At 38.4% G+C, this 20,863-nt stretch overlaps 1 protein-coding gene across 1 annotated transcript in view; it reads left to right on the plus strand.

Moving 5' to 3' along the window:
* The window catches only part of RAB3C (RAB3C, member RAS oncogene family), a gene marked incomplete at both ends in the record, with an annotated part of 299,155 nt that overhangs the window by 132,948 nt on the left and 145,344 nt on the right, over nt 1-20,863 (plus strand). Inside the window, one exon of the mRNA XM_082652069.1 lies at nt 7,323-7,441. Within this exon, the coding sequence (XP_082508195.1) occupies nt 7,323-7,441 (119 nt within the window). The remainder of the gene's footprint in view (nt 1-7,322; nt 7,442-20,863) is intronic.

Raw genomic sequence — 20,863 nt, forward strand, 5'->3', positions numbered from 1 at the left:
CCCCTACATAAGCGCAGATCAGCAATTCCATTGCCTAAGCAGACATCCATCCAACCAACCAACTGGCACATGGCTGTGCAAGTGAAAGCTCCATCCCTTTGTAAGAAGTTTGGTTGGAGTCTTAGTGCCAATTTTAAGGCAACAATAAGAATCCCACTCAAAAGCCTATTATCGTTTAAAACACAGAGCACTTGATCTGCTGGCAAGCATTTTGAATTGCATTCTGGGAAGAAAAGCAATCACTGATTTTGACTAAAAGCTCCAAGCTGCCTTCATTTAAATATTTATGCCCTAGGTTTTGACAAAGTTGAGCATAATCAAAATCCCACTGAGAAGAATGTCGAAAAGATTAATTAGAAAGAAAGCAGGGCTTCCCTGGTGGCGCAGTGGTTAAGAATCCTCCTGCCAATGCAGGGGATACCGGTTCGAGCCCTGGTCCAAGAAGATCCCACATGCTGCGGAGCAACAAAGCCTGTGTGCCACAACTACTGAGCCTGTGTGCCACAACTACTAAAGCTTGTGCACCTAGAGACCTGCTCCTCAACAAGAGAAGCCACCACAATGAGAAGCCCTTGCACCGCAACGAAGAGTAGCCCCTCTCACTGCAACTAGTTAAAGCCTGCGTGCAGTGACAAAGACCCAACGCAGCGAAAAATGAATAAATAAAAAAAAGAAAGAAAAAATGGCATCTTTCTCTGCCTTTGTAATTGTTCTTAGATAACAAGCTCTTAAATGAGTGAAGATGCCTTTACGTGCTTTTGATTGTAAATTTTATTAAGGTCTTGAAGAGAGTCCATCTGAGCATTGAAATGGCGTTTACTGAAAAGTGTCTCAACTTTCATGAGCAGAAACACACAATTGGTAGATGTGTTGGGTTGTCACTGACAATAGAGTCTAAGGCCCCCTATAAAAGAATTGTAAGTGTACAATACAACCGTTCCTCTCTTCCAGGAAGGATGAATTGCCATGGTAACACTGCCAAGAAATAATAGGTCAAGTTTTATCCTTGTGCCTCAGGGTTATTTTATTAGGGTTTTGCTTGGAAGTGGATGCCATTGTAAAATGAAGGTTTGGGTATTTCAAAGCTAAACATCATGCCAAGAAAATCTGATCAATAAAATCGGCTGGTGTGAAGAGGATGGATAAAAGACAATAGGTAAGAAGAACATCTACATTGATCAAAGAACTATTTAGAGGCCAGTTTATTAGAACTCTTCTAAAATGTGAGCTTCATTTACAGATGCTTGTATAACTAAGTGTCTGTAAATGAATTCAAACTGTACAAGATCAGTAGGGAAAAGTGGTTTGTAAATTTCATTTTAATGGAAGATTAAATGCTGTAAGGAAAAAAAGTTCTTATTCCAAAAATAAGCATGCAACAAGAAAGCATAAAATATTTGAGCTTCCTGTTTTGCTTACTATTTTTATCAGACTGTGTTCAATGCTGCTTTATGCCTGCCTATTTATGCAAATTAAAAAATAAATACAACTGGAAGGAAAGTAACATCACCTAAAAGAATTAATGTATAATAATCAGCATTTTGTTGTTTCTGTTGTTTTGGAGAGTAGTGTCTCAGTATATGTTATGACTTTAGGTTTTTCTGTAACAGCATTTCAAAAATTTGGGGATGAAATTCCAACGGGAAACAGTATATAATGTGTATCGCTTCAAGCAATGGTGCTCTGTCCTTCTAAGAACAATATATGTATGTATTCATGTATATTTAAGATCTACTTTTTTAAAGCAATAAGATATATCAACTCACCATTTTTGAATAGAATTAATTTTTCATAAATGGAATATAGTTATGCATTTTAGCATAACATCTTTGTGAGACAATGTTAGGCTTCTCAATAAGACTACTGTTAATCTTCTATATTTTCTCTCCTGTAAAGTAGTAAAGGGGTATGTGGATAGCTGTGAAATTTATATTGTTTTTGCCCTGATCATGAAGATTGCAGACTGGGGTCGATGACTGCATTAGTTTCCTACCGCTGCTATAATGAAGTACCACAAACTGGGTGGCTTAAAACAACAGAAATTTATTGTCTCACAGTTCTGGAGGCTAGAAGTCCTAAATTAAGGTATCACAGGGCCATGCTCTCTCTCAGGCTCTAGGGGGAGAATTCATTTCATGCCTCTCTCCTAGCTTCTAGGGGTTGCCAGCAATCCTTGACGTTTCTTGGTTTGTTGATACATCACTCCAATCTCTGCTACTGCCTTCATGTGGCCTTCTCTGTGTCTCTGTTTTCCCTTCTTGAAAGGACACTGGTCATAGGATTAGAACCCACCGTAATCCAGTATGAACTCATCCCAACTTGATTACATCTGCCAAGACCCTATTTCCAAATAAGGTTACATTCACAGGTTCTAGGGTTAGGACTTCACATATTTTGGTGGGGGGAACACAGTACAGCCCATAACTGTGACTATGAATTGGAGAACCTCACCACTGAGCAGATGGTCTCAGTTACAGTTTTAAATTGCTATGCTATCTGGTTCTTTAGAAATGATATTTCGTGTCTAATATTTTGTAGACATGTGAGGAATATGATATCCTGATTAATGAAATGCTATTAAAGTATAGAGTTTTTAAATATAAAAAATACATCTAGAATACATAAAATAAATTTAATAAATATCTATCACAGTCTGTAACTGGTAATAGGTGTTCACTTATTGTTTATTGAATGAATGAATCAATCAACCAATCAGCATTAATATTAAATTATATTGAGTATAATTTAATCTTCCTTTGATGATTCAAAATAATTCCTACAGGTAGAAGGTAGCAAGGTACAAGTTAAAAGATTGCTACTTGCTTGAATGCTAAATGACTGTTTATTCCATTTCACATATTTGTGTTCTATTTAGAAGTTCACTAGATAAAATGTGTTTTATGTCTTATGTTTCAGTGTTCTCATCCTACATTGCTGTTGATTTCCTCTTTGGATTATTACATATTATTTCCTTTAGCTTAATTAAATTACCTTTGTTGATCAGTTAACACCAATGTGTTCTCGTTTGGTTTCTCCATCTATAAAATTACCTACTTTTTCATGTATCAGGATTGTCTGTCCTTCAATCTATTTTTCTCTGTCTAGACATTCAATAAATGTATTTTGAGGGTAGTGATATTATTTGAGTTATGTTTCTTTACTAATGGTGTCTTCCATTTTCCCTTTAATCCAATACAGAGAGAAGTAACCACCAAAACAAAAACAAATTACAATATAACCCAGATTTTACAAGTGAAAGCTATTTCCTCGATCCTAAAACTGCACATTATCTCTGTGTGACCTCAGAAGTGTTTGAGAATGCACTACATGCAGTTAAAAAAATAAAATGTTTCACCAGAGAAAGAAAACATAAGGCAAAAACAGGCAAAAATGCCAAAATTCAAACTGAAAATGTTCCTAGCTACTACTTATCAAACTGCTAATGTTTTCCATTTTAGAGCTCTTTTTTGACAGATATTCAAGTATTTGCTAATCAAACCTATCATTTAAGCCAAAAATTCCTCCTAAAAACATGATTGAGAAGTCAAAATATTTAAGCCAGCTAAGATGATTTTATTTTTTCTTAAAAGAGAGAAAAATGAAAGCTAACTCTCTTGGAAGAAAGCTTTCATTTTTAAATCATATTTTTATCCCTTTTTTTGTGAAAGATTTCCTGTTGTGTTTTTCAATCACCAGAAGCCTACATTTATAGAAAACCAGCAGGTATCTCCAGTTATCAGAATCAACTGGGCAGAGCAGCAAGGCAAAGCCAGAGTTTAGAGCCATTTTCCGGAGCAGATTGAGAAGTACCATCTTAGTCAGTTACCTTTTGAGATTCTCACATTTAATTACGTTAGTGGCACTTGACATTATAAATGTTCTTTTCTTTCCAATATAACCTTCTATCATTATTGGTAAATGTCAAATGTAATGAGGTATTTTTTCTGACTCCTTTTTCTTCCTAATATAATGGGAGAGAAAATGCTAATGAGTTTGTAATCTTAAAATTGTTTTCAGTACTCAAAACCAATGCAGAGCCAACTAGTGTCTATTAGCTTAGTTTTACTCTTTTTATTTTATTTGCATTTGGGAAGGAAATTTCCTCTCTGTATTTCTTACTACACTTCCCCTACTTGGTGCAATTTCTTATTCTCCCTGAGAGCTCCGAGGTGACAACTACCTCCAATTAGATTGTGTTTCTGAGTTCAAGTCAGAATCCTGTGGAAGGTCCTGCCCCTTGCTGTGACTTAAGTGCTGTCTGAAAGCTTCTCTTTTTTTTCTTTTTCTTAAAAGCTGTTTTTGTCCCCCTCTCTCTGTTTTAAAATTTGGATACATAATGGCTATCCAACCCCGTGGTTTCCTGTAACATCTCAATCATAATGTAACGGGACCTTGATTTCTGCTCCCTTGAAGATTAAATACACTTCCAGTGTGAAATTGATATGTTTTATAACACTAGATCTAGTTTCTTTGCTGTCAAAATAAAATTAACATCTTATGAAAGAGGAAGCCATCACTGGAAGAGGTCAAGAAGAGAGAGAAAATGTCATAGTTTTTCAACACAACATTATTTAGTGTCTGTATTGAAGACATGCTTGACAGGAAGGGTCTGGGTCACATTTTAGCAGTGCCTCGGGCATATTGGCTGTTTTCTCCTATTGAGAAATTGGGGAAAAGCTGTCTTTTGTATAGAGAAAGCAGGAGGAAGTGGGTCCCTAACCTGTAAGAAGGCTACTTGGTCAATGTCAAAAAAGATATTTTACCAAGAGATAAAGAAAGCTATTTGAAATTACTTCACAGTAGGAAAAAAAAGTGGTAATTTTATAGATAATGTATTCTGAAAAATATGAACCCAAGACAAAAGTGCCTAAGTTTTAAAATAGAATGACTAGTTATAAGGGGTTCTGTTCCCCAGGAGCTAAAATATATTACACAATCTCTAATTATACCTTGCTTTTTAAACACAGTCTTTGAGCATTTGGTTCTCTTTCTCCTTCATTTCACAGTTGGATATACTGTTAATGGAATTATATCCAACGAATATCCAAAAATATCCAAATAAGCTCAAGATTGTCTTCTTTCTGTCTAATAAATTTTTATGATTGTCCCAATTACATGCAGTTTTTGATTTCCAAGTTTATCTCTAATATCTATACCTTCATATTTATAAAATACTAAGCAAAGTACAGTAAAATATTCAAATATCATTTGATTATATATCATTTCAATTTTCTTCATAGCATTTTTTTTTATATTCAAGGAATGGTCACATTTTCACGTGGTGAAACCTAGACTTTCCTTTTTATTTTCTGCCAATTGGTGGTATGTTCTGAAAGACCTTCCTCGTTTGTTTTGCTTCATTTTTTGTTATTTTGGATACCATAACCTGTTTTTATCTTACCTTTGGAAATTATTTCAATAATATTACCTAATAAACACCTCTAATCAGGCCAGCCTTATCCCTGCTCCAAGTGTAGGGTAGAATTGTTGCTCATGAACAGTCACACCCTTTGCTAATTTTCAAGTTTTATTTCACACGCCCACATTCTCCTAGAATCATTTGCTGATTTCCTCAACCTTCTTTGGTTACCATTCTCTGAATTTTCAGGGGCCAAATAGAATAAACCACACAAATTAGGAGAAAATTGTGAGCATTCTTGAGTTTCCTACTGTTAGTCCGATGTGGAGTGCAAGCATCTGAGCAGGAGGGTACCTACAGGTGAGGAACAGTGTGTCCAACATGAGCCTGTTCTAAGAGTGAGACCCAGGAGATGTTCACTTCATTTTTTTTAAGGTTTTATTTTATTTTATTTTATTTTATTTTTTTACACCTTTATTAGAGTATAATTGCTGTACAATGGTGTGTTAGTTTCTGCTTTATAACAAAGTGAATCAGTTATACATATACACATGTTCCCATATCTCTCCCCTCTTGCGTCTGACCTACTAGAGAATGGACTTGAGGATATGGGGAGGGGGAAGGGTAAGCTGTGACAAAACGAGAGAGTGGCATGGACATATATACACGACCAAACGTAAAATAGATAGCTAGTGGGAAGCAGCCGCAAAGCACAGGGAGATAAGCTCGGTGCTTTGTTCACTTCATTTTGATGCTAAAGGAACTTCTTGAATCTTCCAACACATTAGCTTTCCCTTCAAGACCTATTAATATTGCCTTAGGGGGAACTGGGATGCACTTTGTATACAAAGGAGGCATCTCTGGGAGAAGGGAAGAAAGAGGACCCAGACCGAAGTCAGAAAGAAGGTGACATTTCTGTCCAAAATGCTAAGCACCTAGAATACTAGGACAGAAATCAGAGCCCAATCGCCTGGGAAAGTGGTGAAGGGGGAAGCCAAGGAGCATTGGGTTATAAGTTATACCCCCAGATCCTGAGAAGACAAAGGAGCAAGAGTTAGTTGAATTGAGGAATAATTTCTTCAACTACATCGTGCAGTATCTGTGACCTATATAGGTCATTTCAGTGATGTAGCTGCCTCTGATTCTCAGATTTCACTGCTGCATGAGACTATTTTGCAGGCCCTGAGCCCCTGCATTTGTAAGCTGCCATCTACCATCCTGTGTTAGCCTTGCCTTCCCAAATTTCAGGAATAACAGCCAGTTCTTACCATTTATTGAACACTTTTTGTGTGTCAGGCTCAGTGAAGTACTTTCCATGCATTATTTCATGTCACCCTAACAGGCACGCTAGACTTTAGGGGGTTTAAGTTAATAGAGGCTCAGCAGCTTGTGCATGTCCCCCCAAGCTCTCTAATGGGAGAGTGGGAACTCCAGATCTGTCCGACTCAAACACCCACACAAAGTAGGTATTTTAATTGTCATTTTACCATTGAATAACTGGAAACTACACTGCATGCTTTTAAATGCAGGGACCTTTTCATAAAAGGTCCTTTTCTCTTTTTTCCCCCACAGAGGCTTGTACTTAGCAGATAGACAGTAAATACATAATGCTGGAGCTTATGTACTCTTCTGGTTTTAAACTCTACAAAAGCCACAGATTTTGATATGTATGATCTTTCTTCTTATTTTCTTTTCTATAGTTAAATGCTCCTTAATGGGAATGAACATATGTAGAAGGTACTCTGAGCTAGTTCTTTACACCCCCCCAAAAAAAAGATTTGCTCATAATACTGCAGAGCGGCCATATGAAAATCATTAGGAAAAACAAGACTGAAAAACATATATAGCTATACATTGTAAATACAATTTAGACTCTCTGTTATGACTATTTTGGGAATAACTAATCACTTCCCAGAAGGTGTATTGCCTCATTTTTTGACAGATTATTATTTTTATTTTGTAGGACACAGCAGGCCAGGAAAGATACAGGACTATCACCACAGCCTATTATCGTGGAGCCATGGGCTTTATTTTAATGTATGACATCACAAATGAAGAATCCTTCAATGCAGTACAGGATTGGTAAGTAAGAGCAAATGTTCGCATTACTAATAATGACTTTTTTTCACTCACCTCTCTCTCCCTCCTCAAAGCAGTGATCACACCACAATGTAATATGTGTATTTTTATATACTGTGATCCCACTTGTGTTTCATAAAGCAAATAAGGGCTAGCTATGCTCAGACCCATTTAAGGATTGATAAGAAATCATTTTGATGATTTTGCTCTATTTTGTTCACTCCAGTGCTTTGCATCCTGTGATCTTTAGTTCCGTGGGGACACGTACATTGCTTTTGATTTTTTGAAGTACAAATAATGAATGGTCTGGAAGCATACTGGTCTAAAATAGGAATCTGGAAACCATGAACCATAGGCCAAATTTGAACTATGAGCCACAACTGGCTCACCACTTGTTTTATAAATAAAGTTTTATTAGAACACAGCCAGGTTCATTTACTTATTCTCTCTGACTACTTTCATGGTACAACAGCAGAGTTAAGTAGCTGCAACAGAGACCATAGAGCCCACAAGCCTAAAACATCTTCTGTCTGGCTGTTTACAGTAAAAGTTTGCTGACCCCTTATCTGGATTTGTTAGATAGTTTTCAGTTTTTCTTCAAATTGAAAAGTTCCAAAGGACTGGGATGAAGAAAAAGAAAAAACGGAAACCTTTCTTGACTCCCAGCTACATCAAACCATGTGAAAACTCTTCTGTCTGTGGGATTTGCTATGGGGGGTTGACTGCTGTGGCTGCAGCTCCTTCAGCCTATTCCACCAGCACCTCAGGAGGAGCCACTGAAAAGCTGATGGTCATGGTCATGGTCATGAATTAAAGCAGCAGGGCAGAACAGGGCTACTTTTCTGGGGAAAGAGCCAGAGTCTAGTTGCGCTTTGTGTGGTATTAGGAGGAAAGTGAGCTCACTGGTAGGACCAGGACTAAACAGACACCACATTTTAACTCCAAATACAGTCATGGCTTGTCTTATCGAAGGAAAAATTAGCAATACACAGGTAAAATAAACATTTTTTTTTCTGTTTTACATGATAATATTATCCAAAATGATTTTTTTATATGTGTATCAGCTCAGTGAAGGTCAGATGCTATTAAAAATTTCAGTTTGCTTAGATTGTTTCTTTAAAATTTTTTTGCTTATCTGAAAATGCACCTACATCTTTCTTATTTACACACACACACACACACACACACACACACACACTTACAATACAAAAAAATTGTAATAATACCACTAACAATAGCAACTGAAAAGGGAAATATATAGCTGTAAACTGAAAAAGACAAGCTTAGGACCTCCATGAAAAAATAATTATCTTCAACTGAGGGGCATAGCAGAAGGCTTAAGTACCCCTCTTTTCAGTAGACTGAATATTGTAAGAAATGCCAGTTCTTCACAAATAAATTCATAAACTCAAGGCAATCCCAATCAAATACCAGGAGGTTTGGTATAGAATGGAATGAAATAGAGAGTCCAGATATAGACACAAAGCCATATGGGATTTGGTTTATGATAAAAGTAGCATTTTAAACTAGTAACAAAAAGGTTGGTTCAATGAATACCATGGTGCTATCCAGTTAATTGCCACACATAGCTCTGGCACACATATTGTCATACAAAATGGTCATTTTAACTTTGACTATTTCCTCTCTGGAAATGATAAGACCCAGGAGTGTTCATGAATTAGATTTCAGACATCAGGGTTCCTAAATCTGTTTGCACCCATAGCTCTGGCCCGTTGTTCCAATGAAAGTTATATGACGACTGAGAAGAGATGGATCTGTTGAGTTCTTTGAAACCAAATGGTAACAGTGCCAAGAGCCATCCGAGCCGTACCTCTGACTCGCGCATCAGAAACACTGTGGAAGAGTGCAGCTTCCTCATGCCCTCCTCCACGCCTTCCCTCTGCAACCCCACCCAGGCTCTCTCACCTGTCAAGAGACCATCTGCCCTATCTCACTTCTCCCCTACCTCCTCCAATTCTCTATATGACTCTATTTACCCACTCTCTCCTTTGAAATTCTGTTTCCTGTTGTCTTAGAGGCACATTTCCCAGATTATTCTTGTGTCTCTCAGACCGCTCCTCTTTCTACTTCCTAGCTTTCACTCCCTCCCTCACCCAGCAAAGGGGAAGCATCCTCTCATGGCTTTTTTCTTGGGCTTATTCTGTTTCCTTGGCCATCTTATCCACTTGTACACATCATTTATCACTTGTACCAGATGGCTCCCAAGTTTAACTGTCGGGCCCCAGTCTGTCTTGTGAAGTGCAATGTTGCATTTCCTGGTATCCGAAATATTTATACACCTGGACATCCTGCTGCCATTTCAGAATCACTTGTCTTCACCTGAAACTGCTCACCTTCCTGACTTCAATTTTTGCTGTTCATTGAGACCACAATGCTTTGCCACCCAGGTTCCACCTTGTATCCAACTCTAACTTCCATCCATCCTATTCTGGGGCCTGATCTTGCATATTAATTTTTTCCTGACTATCCTTTGAATCTGCTCCTGCCTGAGAAATCACATGACCATCATGGCTCAGCTTCTTCTTCTTATCTTTTGCTTCTTCCTTTATAATAGCCTTCTAACTGATCTTTTCCCCCTTAGATTTCTTCCCATCCGAATCCATCCTATCCCACTGCTGCTATAAGAGTCTCCCAAAAGAACATGATCCTAAAGATCATGGAAGACTCCTGCCCAAAAGCCATGACTTACCATCACCTCCTTAATTAGTTAAAACTTCCTCAGACTGACTTTCAGACACATGACATCATGGAGTCCCTATATTTTTACAGTCTCATCTCTCACTATTCTAAAGCCAAACTGAACCATTCACTGTTTTTGGAACCGAGCCTAAACTTTCCAACCTTTGTGGGTTTTGTGTTTTGATGGTACCCTCTGTTTTGCATTTCTTTTTCACAACCTTCCACTCTACCTCCCCCGGATATCTAGATTTGTCAAAACCCCACAAAGCTTATCCATAAACCAACTCTTAGTCATGTTTTCATCCACAACTGTATAATCATTGGTTTACTAGGGATTTTTCATTCATTCAACAGTTATTGAGCACCTACTCTTTGACAATCTGCCAGATATTGTAATTAGTACCTATGCCAATATTTACTATCTCAGTTAGTGGATCCACCTGCACCCAGTTGTCTGATGTGGAAATCTGAGCTCTAATTTTGATTTCTCTCTCTTTACCCATTACTTCTCACTGTCCACCAAGTCCAGTAGTTTTAACTTTCTGAAGGCTTTTGTTCCTACTGCCACTGTCTAAATTCAGACTGTCATGAGCTCTTTAAGAACCTTAGCTCTCAGCACTTTAGGAATTTTCTACCTTGTATGCTTACTGGCAAGTCCCACCCTCTCCAGGTCATCTGTCATATTGCCGTCAGAGCTAAGTAACGTCTCTCATCTTAATAATAAAACCTTTAATAATATCTTTTTACTTATAGTGGAGATTCTGGGAGCCTCTCTGAATCACTGTGGAACCTTGACAGTATGAAGAAGCCCAGGCTCCACTCTATACAAACAAAACCAAGTCTGCAGTGATAAATATTGGTATATGTATGTGTGTCAGCTCTAAAAGTGATCCTGATGCCCATTTCTGGTTAAGACCATTGATTTAGAATGAAGTCCACACCCTCTAACATGGTGGGCAGTGTTGCCTCCTCATAGCTATTCCATTAACATCATCTCCTACCACTCTCCTCCACTGGTCCTAGGTTTCAACCAGACAGAACTTTTCTCAATTTACTAATGTTCCATTCTTTCAATAACTCTGTTCCTCTGCTTGGAATACCTTCTCTGCTATCTTTCTAAATTCTTATTCCCCTTTCAAGCCCATCTCAAATAACAGCTCTTCTATGAAGCTTTTGAAGATACCACTATCTCGTTTCCCACCCACCACAATTTCCATTCCCAGTGGACAATGCTATTCACTCCCATATCTCTGCTTCCATGCCACACTAGCACTTCTGCAGACCACATAAAAAACCTAGCAGACTCTGTTTTTATCTGATTACATTTTGTCTTCTGTATTGCAGTGTGAGTTCATTCATCTCTTTTCCCTAGTACTGAATACAGTACAATTTTATTAAAACTTTTTTCTAAATTTTTATTGTGGTAAAATATACAAAACTTAAAATTTACAATCTTAATCATTTTTAAGTGCACAGTTCAGTGGTATTAAATACATTCTTATTGTTGTGCAACCATCACTACAGTCCATCTCCACAACTCTTCATCTTGCAAAACTGAAACTCTGTGCCCATTAAATAACTTCCCATTCTCCTTTATCCCCAACCCCTGGACCATTATTCTACTTTCTATGTCCATGAATATGACTGCTCTATTCATACTACTCTAAGTACCTCATATAAGTGGAATCATACAGTATTTCCTTTTTTGTGTGTGACTGGCTTATTTCATTTAGCATAATGTTCTTTTTTTATATATATCTTTGTTGGAGTATAATTGCTTTACAATGTCGTGTTAGTTTTTGTTGCACAACAAAGTGAAACAGCTATAAGTATACATATATCCCCATATCCCCTCCCTCTTGAGCCTCCCTCCCATCCTCTCTATCCCACCCCTCTAGGTCTTCACAAAGCACTGAGCTGATCTCCCTGTGCTATGCAGCATCTTCCCACTAGCCATCCATTTTACATTTGCTAGTGTATATATGTCGATGCCACTCTCTCACTTCATCCCAGCTTACCCTTCCCCCTCCCCGTGTCCTCAAGTCCATTCTCTACATCTCCATCTTTATTCCTGCCCTGCAGCCAGATTCATCAGTACCGTTTTTTAAGATTCCATATGTGTGCATTAGTATACAGTATTTGTTTTTCTCTTTCTGACTTACTTCACTATGTATGACAGACTCTAGGTCCATCCACCTCACTACAAATAACTCAATTTTGTTCCTTTTCATGGCTGAGTAATATTTCATTGTATATATGTGCCACATCTTCTTTATCCATTCATCTGTCAATGGACACTTAGGTTGTTTCCATCTCCGGGCTATTGTAAATAGAGCTGCAATGAACATTTTGGTACATGACTCTTTTTGAATTATGGTTTTCTCAGGGAATATGCCCAGTAGTGGGGTTGCTGGGTCATATGGTAGTTCTATTTGTAGTTTTTTAATGAACCTTCATACTGTTCTCCATAGTGGCTGTATCAATTTCCATTCCCACCAACAGTACAAGAGGGTTCCCTTTTCTCCACACCCTTTCCAGCATTTATTGTTTGTAGATCTTTTGATGATGGCCATTCTGACCAGTGTGAGGTGATACCTCATTGTGGTTTTGATTACATTTAGCACAATGTTCTTAAGTTTCATTCCATGAAGTAGTATATGTCAGAATTTCCTTCCTTTTTAAGGCTGAATAATATTCCATTGTGTATATATATATATACCACATTAATCCAATATGTATTTTGAATGGATGATCCAAGGAACTATAGAGGTTCACATACTTGCTTGATAACCCAACAAAAAAATATAGAAATTACTTCAGACCAACATAGGAATTAATGGTTCTATTCTTCCTCCCAGCAAAGATTTAATATCATATGTGTATTGCTGCTATGGCGATATTATATTCAACTTTTTATTGTTGTTAGGTATATAGTTGTCCTAAGTTCCTAATAGAATATAAACTATTTGTAGAGAAAAATTTTGTATTTCCTACTTAATGTAGTAACTAGCACAAAATGGGCATTTTAAAAATTACTGTTAATTGATGAACTCAACCCATCAAAAACCTTGGGAAATGTTTAAGGAATAGAAACAGAATTGTATAGTAAGAAAAAAAAACCTGTTTGGGGGAAAAAATCCAGTTCAGCAGTACTAACTTACTTACATATACAGTATTGTCCAGCAGCAGTGAAGAAGGAGGGACTTGCTGATATTCCACGATGCCTTTCTACAACAAGAAATAAGGTATTCCTAAGCAAAACAAGTACAAAGGAACAGATTCTTTAAATTACTGGTATCCAAGTACTGACCTTAAGGCTAGAAAAAATACAGAAAATCATACATAGCAAAAAGAAAAATTAATTGAAATTTATTTGCGGCTAAAGTTTCAAATACTCTTCTCAACAAAATGTACTTTCATTATATAGAAAGAAAAGAAAATGCTTGTTGGCTGTGATCTCAGTAAAATCCTTAAACTATCTAACTGTAGGAAGATTTAGATGAAGTGAATAGTTTCTTAGAATTTAATTACACACAAATCCTAGTCAGTTAAGAAAGCAGGTATAGAGATTTAGAGAGAATAGCAGCAAAGTAACAAATCATTTTGAGGAAATAGAGGCTGTTCCTTTTTTGAAAACACGTTAGACTGTACTTTGAATTTGCCAGTAGAATTTTATTTGAGGAATTAAATTAAATAAAAATACTCTCTTTAGCCAAGTTCCCAAGTTCTGTAAAGTTAATACAAAATGAAGCCCACTGTGATCTTTTTTATAAGTTTATCTTGAGTCTATACATTTTCAAAAAGAATGTGAAGTAAACACAAAAGATACATAGAATATGCTTAATAAAATAGGAGTAGAGAGTGACCCCCAAAATCTGGAGGGAATATTGTTTTAGCCCTAGTTCCCTAGAAACAGGGTGGGAAAAGCTTAAATGCTAATACTTTGTTGGGAAGTACAGTCTCAGGGAAGCAAGAGAGAAGAAAGGGGTGTGTGGCACGGAGAAGGGGGAACCAACACTAGGGGACGTCTGGCAAACCAGTCACCACTTGGTATCAAGCGCAACTGACCACAGGTCTCGCAGGAACTTCTTCAGAGAGACTGTCAGGTAGAGGAAGGGAGAAGAATTTCCCCATGAGCCTTTGTCTTCTACTGGTCAGAGGTTCAGGCTTTAACTCCTCCACATTTCCGTGTTACACATCCGTGGATGACTCATTTCAGTGGCAACAGGGAAGCTTCATTGTGGAAGGCAGAGCTGTGTGGCATTAGCCTGAGGTGAGCTACTTTGGATCATGCCCATGTCATGCTGATAACAGAGGTGGCAGTTGAGCAGAGCCCTTGCAGGAATGGAATGGAATGAGTGGCTGGCCTTTCAGACAGGTGAGTCCAGTTTGAGGGTGTCTGATAGAGAATTTTAAAGCTTATGGAAGTGTAAAGGGCAAAAGGGCTCTTGTGTTTAAAACAAAATTTGGTTCTGAGACTCTTTGAAACCGAGGTGAAAATCATGGCTGAAAAAAATAATTAAACCTGATGTAATATACAGCTCTCAATATAGGAAGGGGTAAAAATTGCTATACCAATCCCTGAGGGCAAAGAAAGTTGTTTTTTTTTTTTATTAAATTCTGCTGGAAATATGTTTCATTTGGGGACACATTGGGTTTATGTCAACAATGGCTTTCACAACTAGTACTAAAAAGACCTCATGAGACTCCTTTTTTATAGTGCCTTTAAAACATAGAAGACAAACATTAGAGTATGTTCAGTGAAGGCCCCTGTGGGAGGCTCGGAAAATATACTCCAAGCACATAGACTTCTTGTGGTCTCAGACGATCCAAGAATCAAATGGTAACCACTCAAGGGAATGCATGGATTCCATGCTACCTAGACTATCCTCCCTAAATTCCATTTTTCTACGTTATACCTTAGACAGAAGGCAGTTTGAGCTTATGTTCTCTGAAGAGGGCCTCAGGTGCTTGCTTATATTGCATCCAATACTTTGGAAACCAGATGCTGACCTTGTATTATTATGCTTGTTAAAGTCTTTCCAATTTTTTTTTGACATCTCTATTGGAGTACAATTGCTTTACAATGGTGTGTTAGTTTCTGCTATTTAACAAAGTGAATCAGCTATACATATACATATATCCCCATATCCCCTCCATCTTGCGTCTCCCTCCCTCCCACCCTCCCTATCCCACCCCTCTAGGTGGTCACATAGCACCGAGCTGATCTCCCTGTGCTATGTGGCTGCTTCCCACTAGCTATCTATTTTACGTTTGGTAGTGTATATATGTCCATGCCACTCTCTCACTTCGTCCCAGCTTACCCTTCCCCCTCCCCAAAGTCTTTCCAGTTTTTGAACTTCTTTTAGTTCCTTGAATACTTCTGGGTTCCGTATACTTCTGTTTCTCTTCCTCTTCAGAAGAGGCCTTTGCACATGCCCTGCCTTCTACAAGAAACCACATCCCTCCAGCCCTCACACAGATCAAGCTAATTTCCTCTCATCCTTTCGATCTCAGCTTGACCATCATTTCCTCCGATAGGTTTTTTCAACTCCAGATGTGTTTACTTGCTCCTATTGTAGGCTCTTGAAACACCACCACTGGTTTATCTTATAAAGTAAATGCCTATTTCACTTTATGGTTTCCTGCTGGATTCCAAGTTCCTTGAAGACAAGGGCTATGCCTTCTCTTTTTCGCCTTTATATCTCCTTGCCTACCCCAGGGCCTGGCACTGAGTGACTGCTCAAGAATTATTTATTGAAAGTGAGTGAAACCCGCATGGAAAGTGCACATCTAGTGAGGTTATCTGAATTGGTTGGCATATTTTTTAAAAAGACACAGGGAAGTGAAGTGGCTGTAAACAATCGCTTTGGATGCTGCAACAAGGTTTACAGTGTTCTTCAGCTTTGTCCAGGTGGCGAAACTGTGTCACTGTTGTCAGTAACTAGACTAATTGGCCAGATCCCCATTTGCTCCAACCTGCAGTTTGTTAAGGAGACAGCTGTGTGGAGTTCAAAGTCAAGAGCAGCAATTTAGTGACTCCATAATTTTGAGAAAATAGAAGTTACCTCTTTTTTGAAAACAGAGTATTCTGTGGTTTGAATCCTCCAATGGGCTTTGATTTAAGAAATAAATGAATGATTTATTAGAGAGACAAGGCCCAAATAGATTTAGATAGTTCTAGAAACAGAAGATCACCACTGAAAATTCACTGCCTTTGAAATGTTGCTCAGAGGAGTGTGGCCTAGAGAGTTTCCTGGGTCTCCGTGGGAGCGTGACCCCAGGTATATGGAATTTGGATCTGCTGTCCAGGCTCTTCCTGAATGTCTAGCACTAAAACTCAAATGTTTATACACACTGCAGAGAATTTTAACTTGGTTTAAATTCTTCCCCATTCCTGACTTTAAATGCATTTCTGTTCTAAGTCTGGCATGGCCACAAGCTGCTGTATTTCCTGTAGGAGATTGTCTCTGGTTTACTTCCCCCACCTTATTTATTTACATTCTGCTTTTGATGACACAATGAGAAACTATAAATACAAGGTGTTTTTTTTTTTTTTTAAGGCAGGAAATCTGGTGAGCAGGTTGATATTTTTTTTAAAACCACCAGACTGAGGATAAAAGTCCGACACCATCATCCCACCAGTTTTAAATAATTCATTTCCATGACATTCAGGGTACCATTGCAGATGTACTAGAACTGGAATGAAATTTCACCTTCAAATATTCTTTTCCTCTGCAGTTTTCTGTCTCTTTCTTTTTCTCCAAAAATATATAATGGTCTTAAATTAAGGTGACCTCATATTCAATATGAAAGAATTTTAGCCTGGTAATAACAGCCGAGATATGATGAGCAATTGCTAAGCCTTTGTTCAGAGCTTCCTAATCTTGTTCAAGGTCTTCTCAACTACAAGGTCAGTTCTGTGACAGCTTGGAGGGGGCAGTGGTGGGAATAGAGCACAGACGTCTGACCCCCGAGCTTTACCACCACCCCACACTGGGCATCAAGGTGTCTCTCCTCTCCCTGGATCTTAATGACTACATTTCTTAACTGCTGCTTGGACCCAGCCATAAAACAGTTTTCTTCCTCTGAAATTTTCACGTCATCCAATTTAAGCTCAAGTTTATATTTACAAGATAGACAGCTCCTAATCCACAGCTCCTTCCCAAAAAACAAAAACAAAATATACCCTGTTCCCTCCATTGTCTTTTCTGTCTCCATCTTTCCAGTTTATCAGGCCAAAAACATTGAGGTTAATCTTAACTTCTCATTTTCTCAGAGCCCACATCCAGTCTTTAAAAAAATATACTGTTATTATCTTGGCTCTAATTTCAAAATACATCTCTTTTGTCCTTCGAGGTAGTTATGCTCTATAAAGTTATCAAGAGTGTTGAATTAGTGAGTACAGAATCTGCCCCATTGGGGAAGTATGGGGTTAGGTTCCTGCGAGCTTCTGTTCACAACATTTTTGCCAGCCGATCAATACATTCCTTATGATAGGTGTGTTTCTGCTTCAAGACACTGTGTTTAATATATATTGTTGATTCCTGACATCGAACTCATGGCCTACAGCAATGCAACTCATGCCGACATGAAGCTTATCCAACACACCTTTTTCCTCTGTAAGGCACACCACAGCCTTCTTGCACTCGGAAACATGAGACAGCACTTCAGCATTATGCTTGGAGGTCATATTGAACAGCAAAATCATCAATAAAAAAACCAAAATGTGAAGAGTATGACTCTAAATGTATTGTGAAAGGGCACTTATTTACAGGGTGAGAGCTGAAACAAGAAGGCAGAACATGCCCTTGTTCAGCTCAACTAGGAGTATGTGTTTGGGCCACTCGGATTTCTAATCACTGCTCATGTCTGTAAATGTCTGTGAAAGGGCCATGAGTACTTATTTTGAGGTTACAGATAAACTTTAGCAAATCAAAAATATGGAATCCGTGAATAGTAAGAACCAATCACATATTCAAATTCCCACCGCCACCCCCGCCCCTCCCTGTTTCCACTGTGTATTAGCTTGCTAGGGCTGCTGTAGCAAAGTACCGCAGACTGAGTGCTTCAAAACCAGAAATGTCTCAGTTCTGGGGCTAGAAATCCCAGATCAAAGTGTCGGTGGGGTTAGTTGCTTCTGAGGGTTGTGAGAGAGAACCTCTTCCATGCTTCTCTCCCTCTGGCAGCCTCGGGCATTCCTTAGCCTGTAGACAACATTCTCCCTGTGTTTTCATATCATCTCCCCTTTATATGTGTCTCTTCCTGTGCCCAGATTTCTCCTTCACCATCCTATGGGATCAGGGCCCACCCAACAACCTCATCTTAATCTGATCATCTACAAAACCTTATTTTCAAGTACCATCACATTCATAGGTACTAAGGATTCCAACTTTAACATTTTGGGGAGGGGATACAATTCAAGCCATAACATGCTGCTACCACCCTCGTTATGCTACCTCATCTCTTATCTGGATTATTACAATAGCCTAATCGGTCTCCCTGCTTCTAGCACTGCCCTAGCCTCCAGCATCTTCCCAGCACAGCAGATGGAATGAGCTTTTCAGACTGTAAATCAGATCGTGTCACTCCTCTGCTACAAATATTCACAGCATCCCACCTCCCCTGCATTAAAGCCAAAGCCCTTACGAGAGCCGACAAGCCCTGCACAGTTTACCCACTGCCTCTCTGACCTCACCTTCTCCTGCTCTCCCTCTTGGTTGGGCTACACCAGCCTCTTTGCCATTCCTAGAACATACCAGACATGCTTCTACCTCAGGGCATTTACTCCTGCTATTCCCACTGCCTGGAAGTCTCTTCCTCAGATATCTTATGGCTCTCCCCTCATCGCCTTCCATTCTTCACTGTAACATCACCTTATCATCAAGGTGTGCCCCTCCCACCCTATTTTATATTGCAACCCTCTTTAGCACTCCGTATCCCCTTTCTTGGCTTTATCTTGTTTCCATAGCATTTACCACTCTCTAATATATTTTCTAATTGACTTATTTACCACATCTGTCTCCCCAGCAAGCATGCTTCATAGAATAGCAAATCTCTGTCCCTTTTATGCAGTTTTATATCTGTGTGTCTAGAATAGTCCCTGGCACATACTAGATGTTCAATAAATATTTGTTGAATGAATGAATGTATGAATGACAGAAAGAGAGGTATATAGGACTTGATCTTACTCATTTTGTTTCTTCATAGCCTTCACAGTCCCAGGCACATATCAATTACATGTCCTACAAAAAGTTGATGACCAAGGGCCACAAGAGTATCAGAATATTTTGAAGAAAACAAATCAGTGCTCTCAGTTCAAGTGTGTAGGGAGGTATTGCCTATCTCACCCAACTTTTGTCTATATAGTAAGACCTTCCAACTTCTCAGTAAGATGGAGCTGATATGTAGGTAGAATTGATGAAGAGAAATCAAAATTGTCTCATCTTCCATACTGGGCAAAGTGACTTGAAGTTACCTGGTTAATTCCTGTAGGAACTAACCCTGATTCCAGCCCTAAAATGGTCTTCTTTTATCTTTATTTTTGGAGGGGAGAGTATATGTGAGGAATGCCTTAGAACAATAAATATACAACACATATTTGGGGGCCCCTAAAAATGGCCAGAAATGTCATCTAACTCAATGAGAAATATTTACTCATCTCTTATGGCCTCAAAGTTCCATCAACCAACTTTCTGTCTCTGGATTTTTTTTTTATTTCTTTGTTTTTTCCACTTATTCTTTCATTTGCTGGACTTAGTTCTGGCCCAGAATTAGCTCCAGGAAGAATGCAGACACGTTAAAAAATGTAAAGCCTGGAACTAAAGACGTTTTAATTAAGTACTTAAGTTTACTCAGTATCTGCCCAGACCAAAGAGGGCAAACCTGGGCTTATATTCTGGTCACAGAGAATCTTTCCTTTTTTTTTTTGGTGATCCAGGAAATAGCAAAAGCCTTGAAGACTGAAGCATGAAGCACACATTAGCAGTTAATGTGCTGATTATGTACAGAGAAGGAGCTAGGGGAATAGAGATGCCTGTCCCGTCTGACTTTGTGCTTTGTCGCCTAACCTCATCTGTACTTGGAGGTGGTAATTATAATTCCATAAACACTGACACTAAAGTCAAGGCTAGAAGCTAAATTCTTGTTCCTGCAGCCTTACCTAAGACAGGCTATATAGGGAATATGAAGATTAAATAAAAGATTTGGTCTCTTGGATGAAAGATATTATATAAATATGATTGCTATTTGTTCTGCTTCACTTATACTCTGAAAATAGACTTCTTAGCAGCTCCTTATGTGCAGCTGTGTGTCAAAATGTTTATTGCAAATACTGTTATTTTCTCACAGGATTTTCTTGGTTCCTATCTATTTTATTGTGCCTTCTTTTCTTTGAAATTAGTTGCCTGTCTTTGGGGAGTGGATTTGTCTTGAAGGACACTAATTATACCTGTCACATAACTCCTCAGAGAGGAGATTGTGGTAAGAGCTCATTTCCTAGTTCTAGATGTTCAGCTTGGTTTCTGGGTAATATTTTTAATGAAAAAGAAAATGTGTGGGATTGTTGATGATCCTATTTAGAAAACAGAGTTTTAGGCTTTAAAAATGAATGGTTACGCTCATGCCTTACTTGAACCTTACTAGTATTTTCCATCATGAATGTAATCTCCATCAAGTCTGCTTTCCAACCTCAGTGAATATTTAGAATGTTTAGTACTTTATGAC

Source organism: Grampus griseus, assembly GCF_964374135.1.
Source record: "Grampus griseus genome assembly, chromosome: 3".
NCBI lineage: Eukaryota > Metazoa > Chordata > Mammalia > Artiodactyla > Delphinidae > Grampus > Grampus griseus.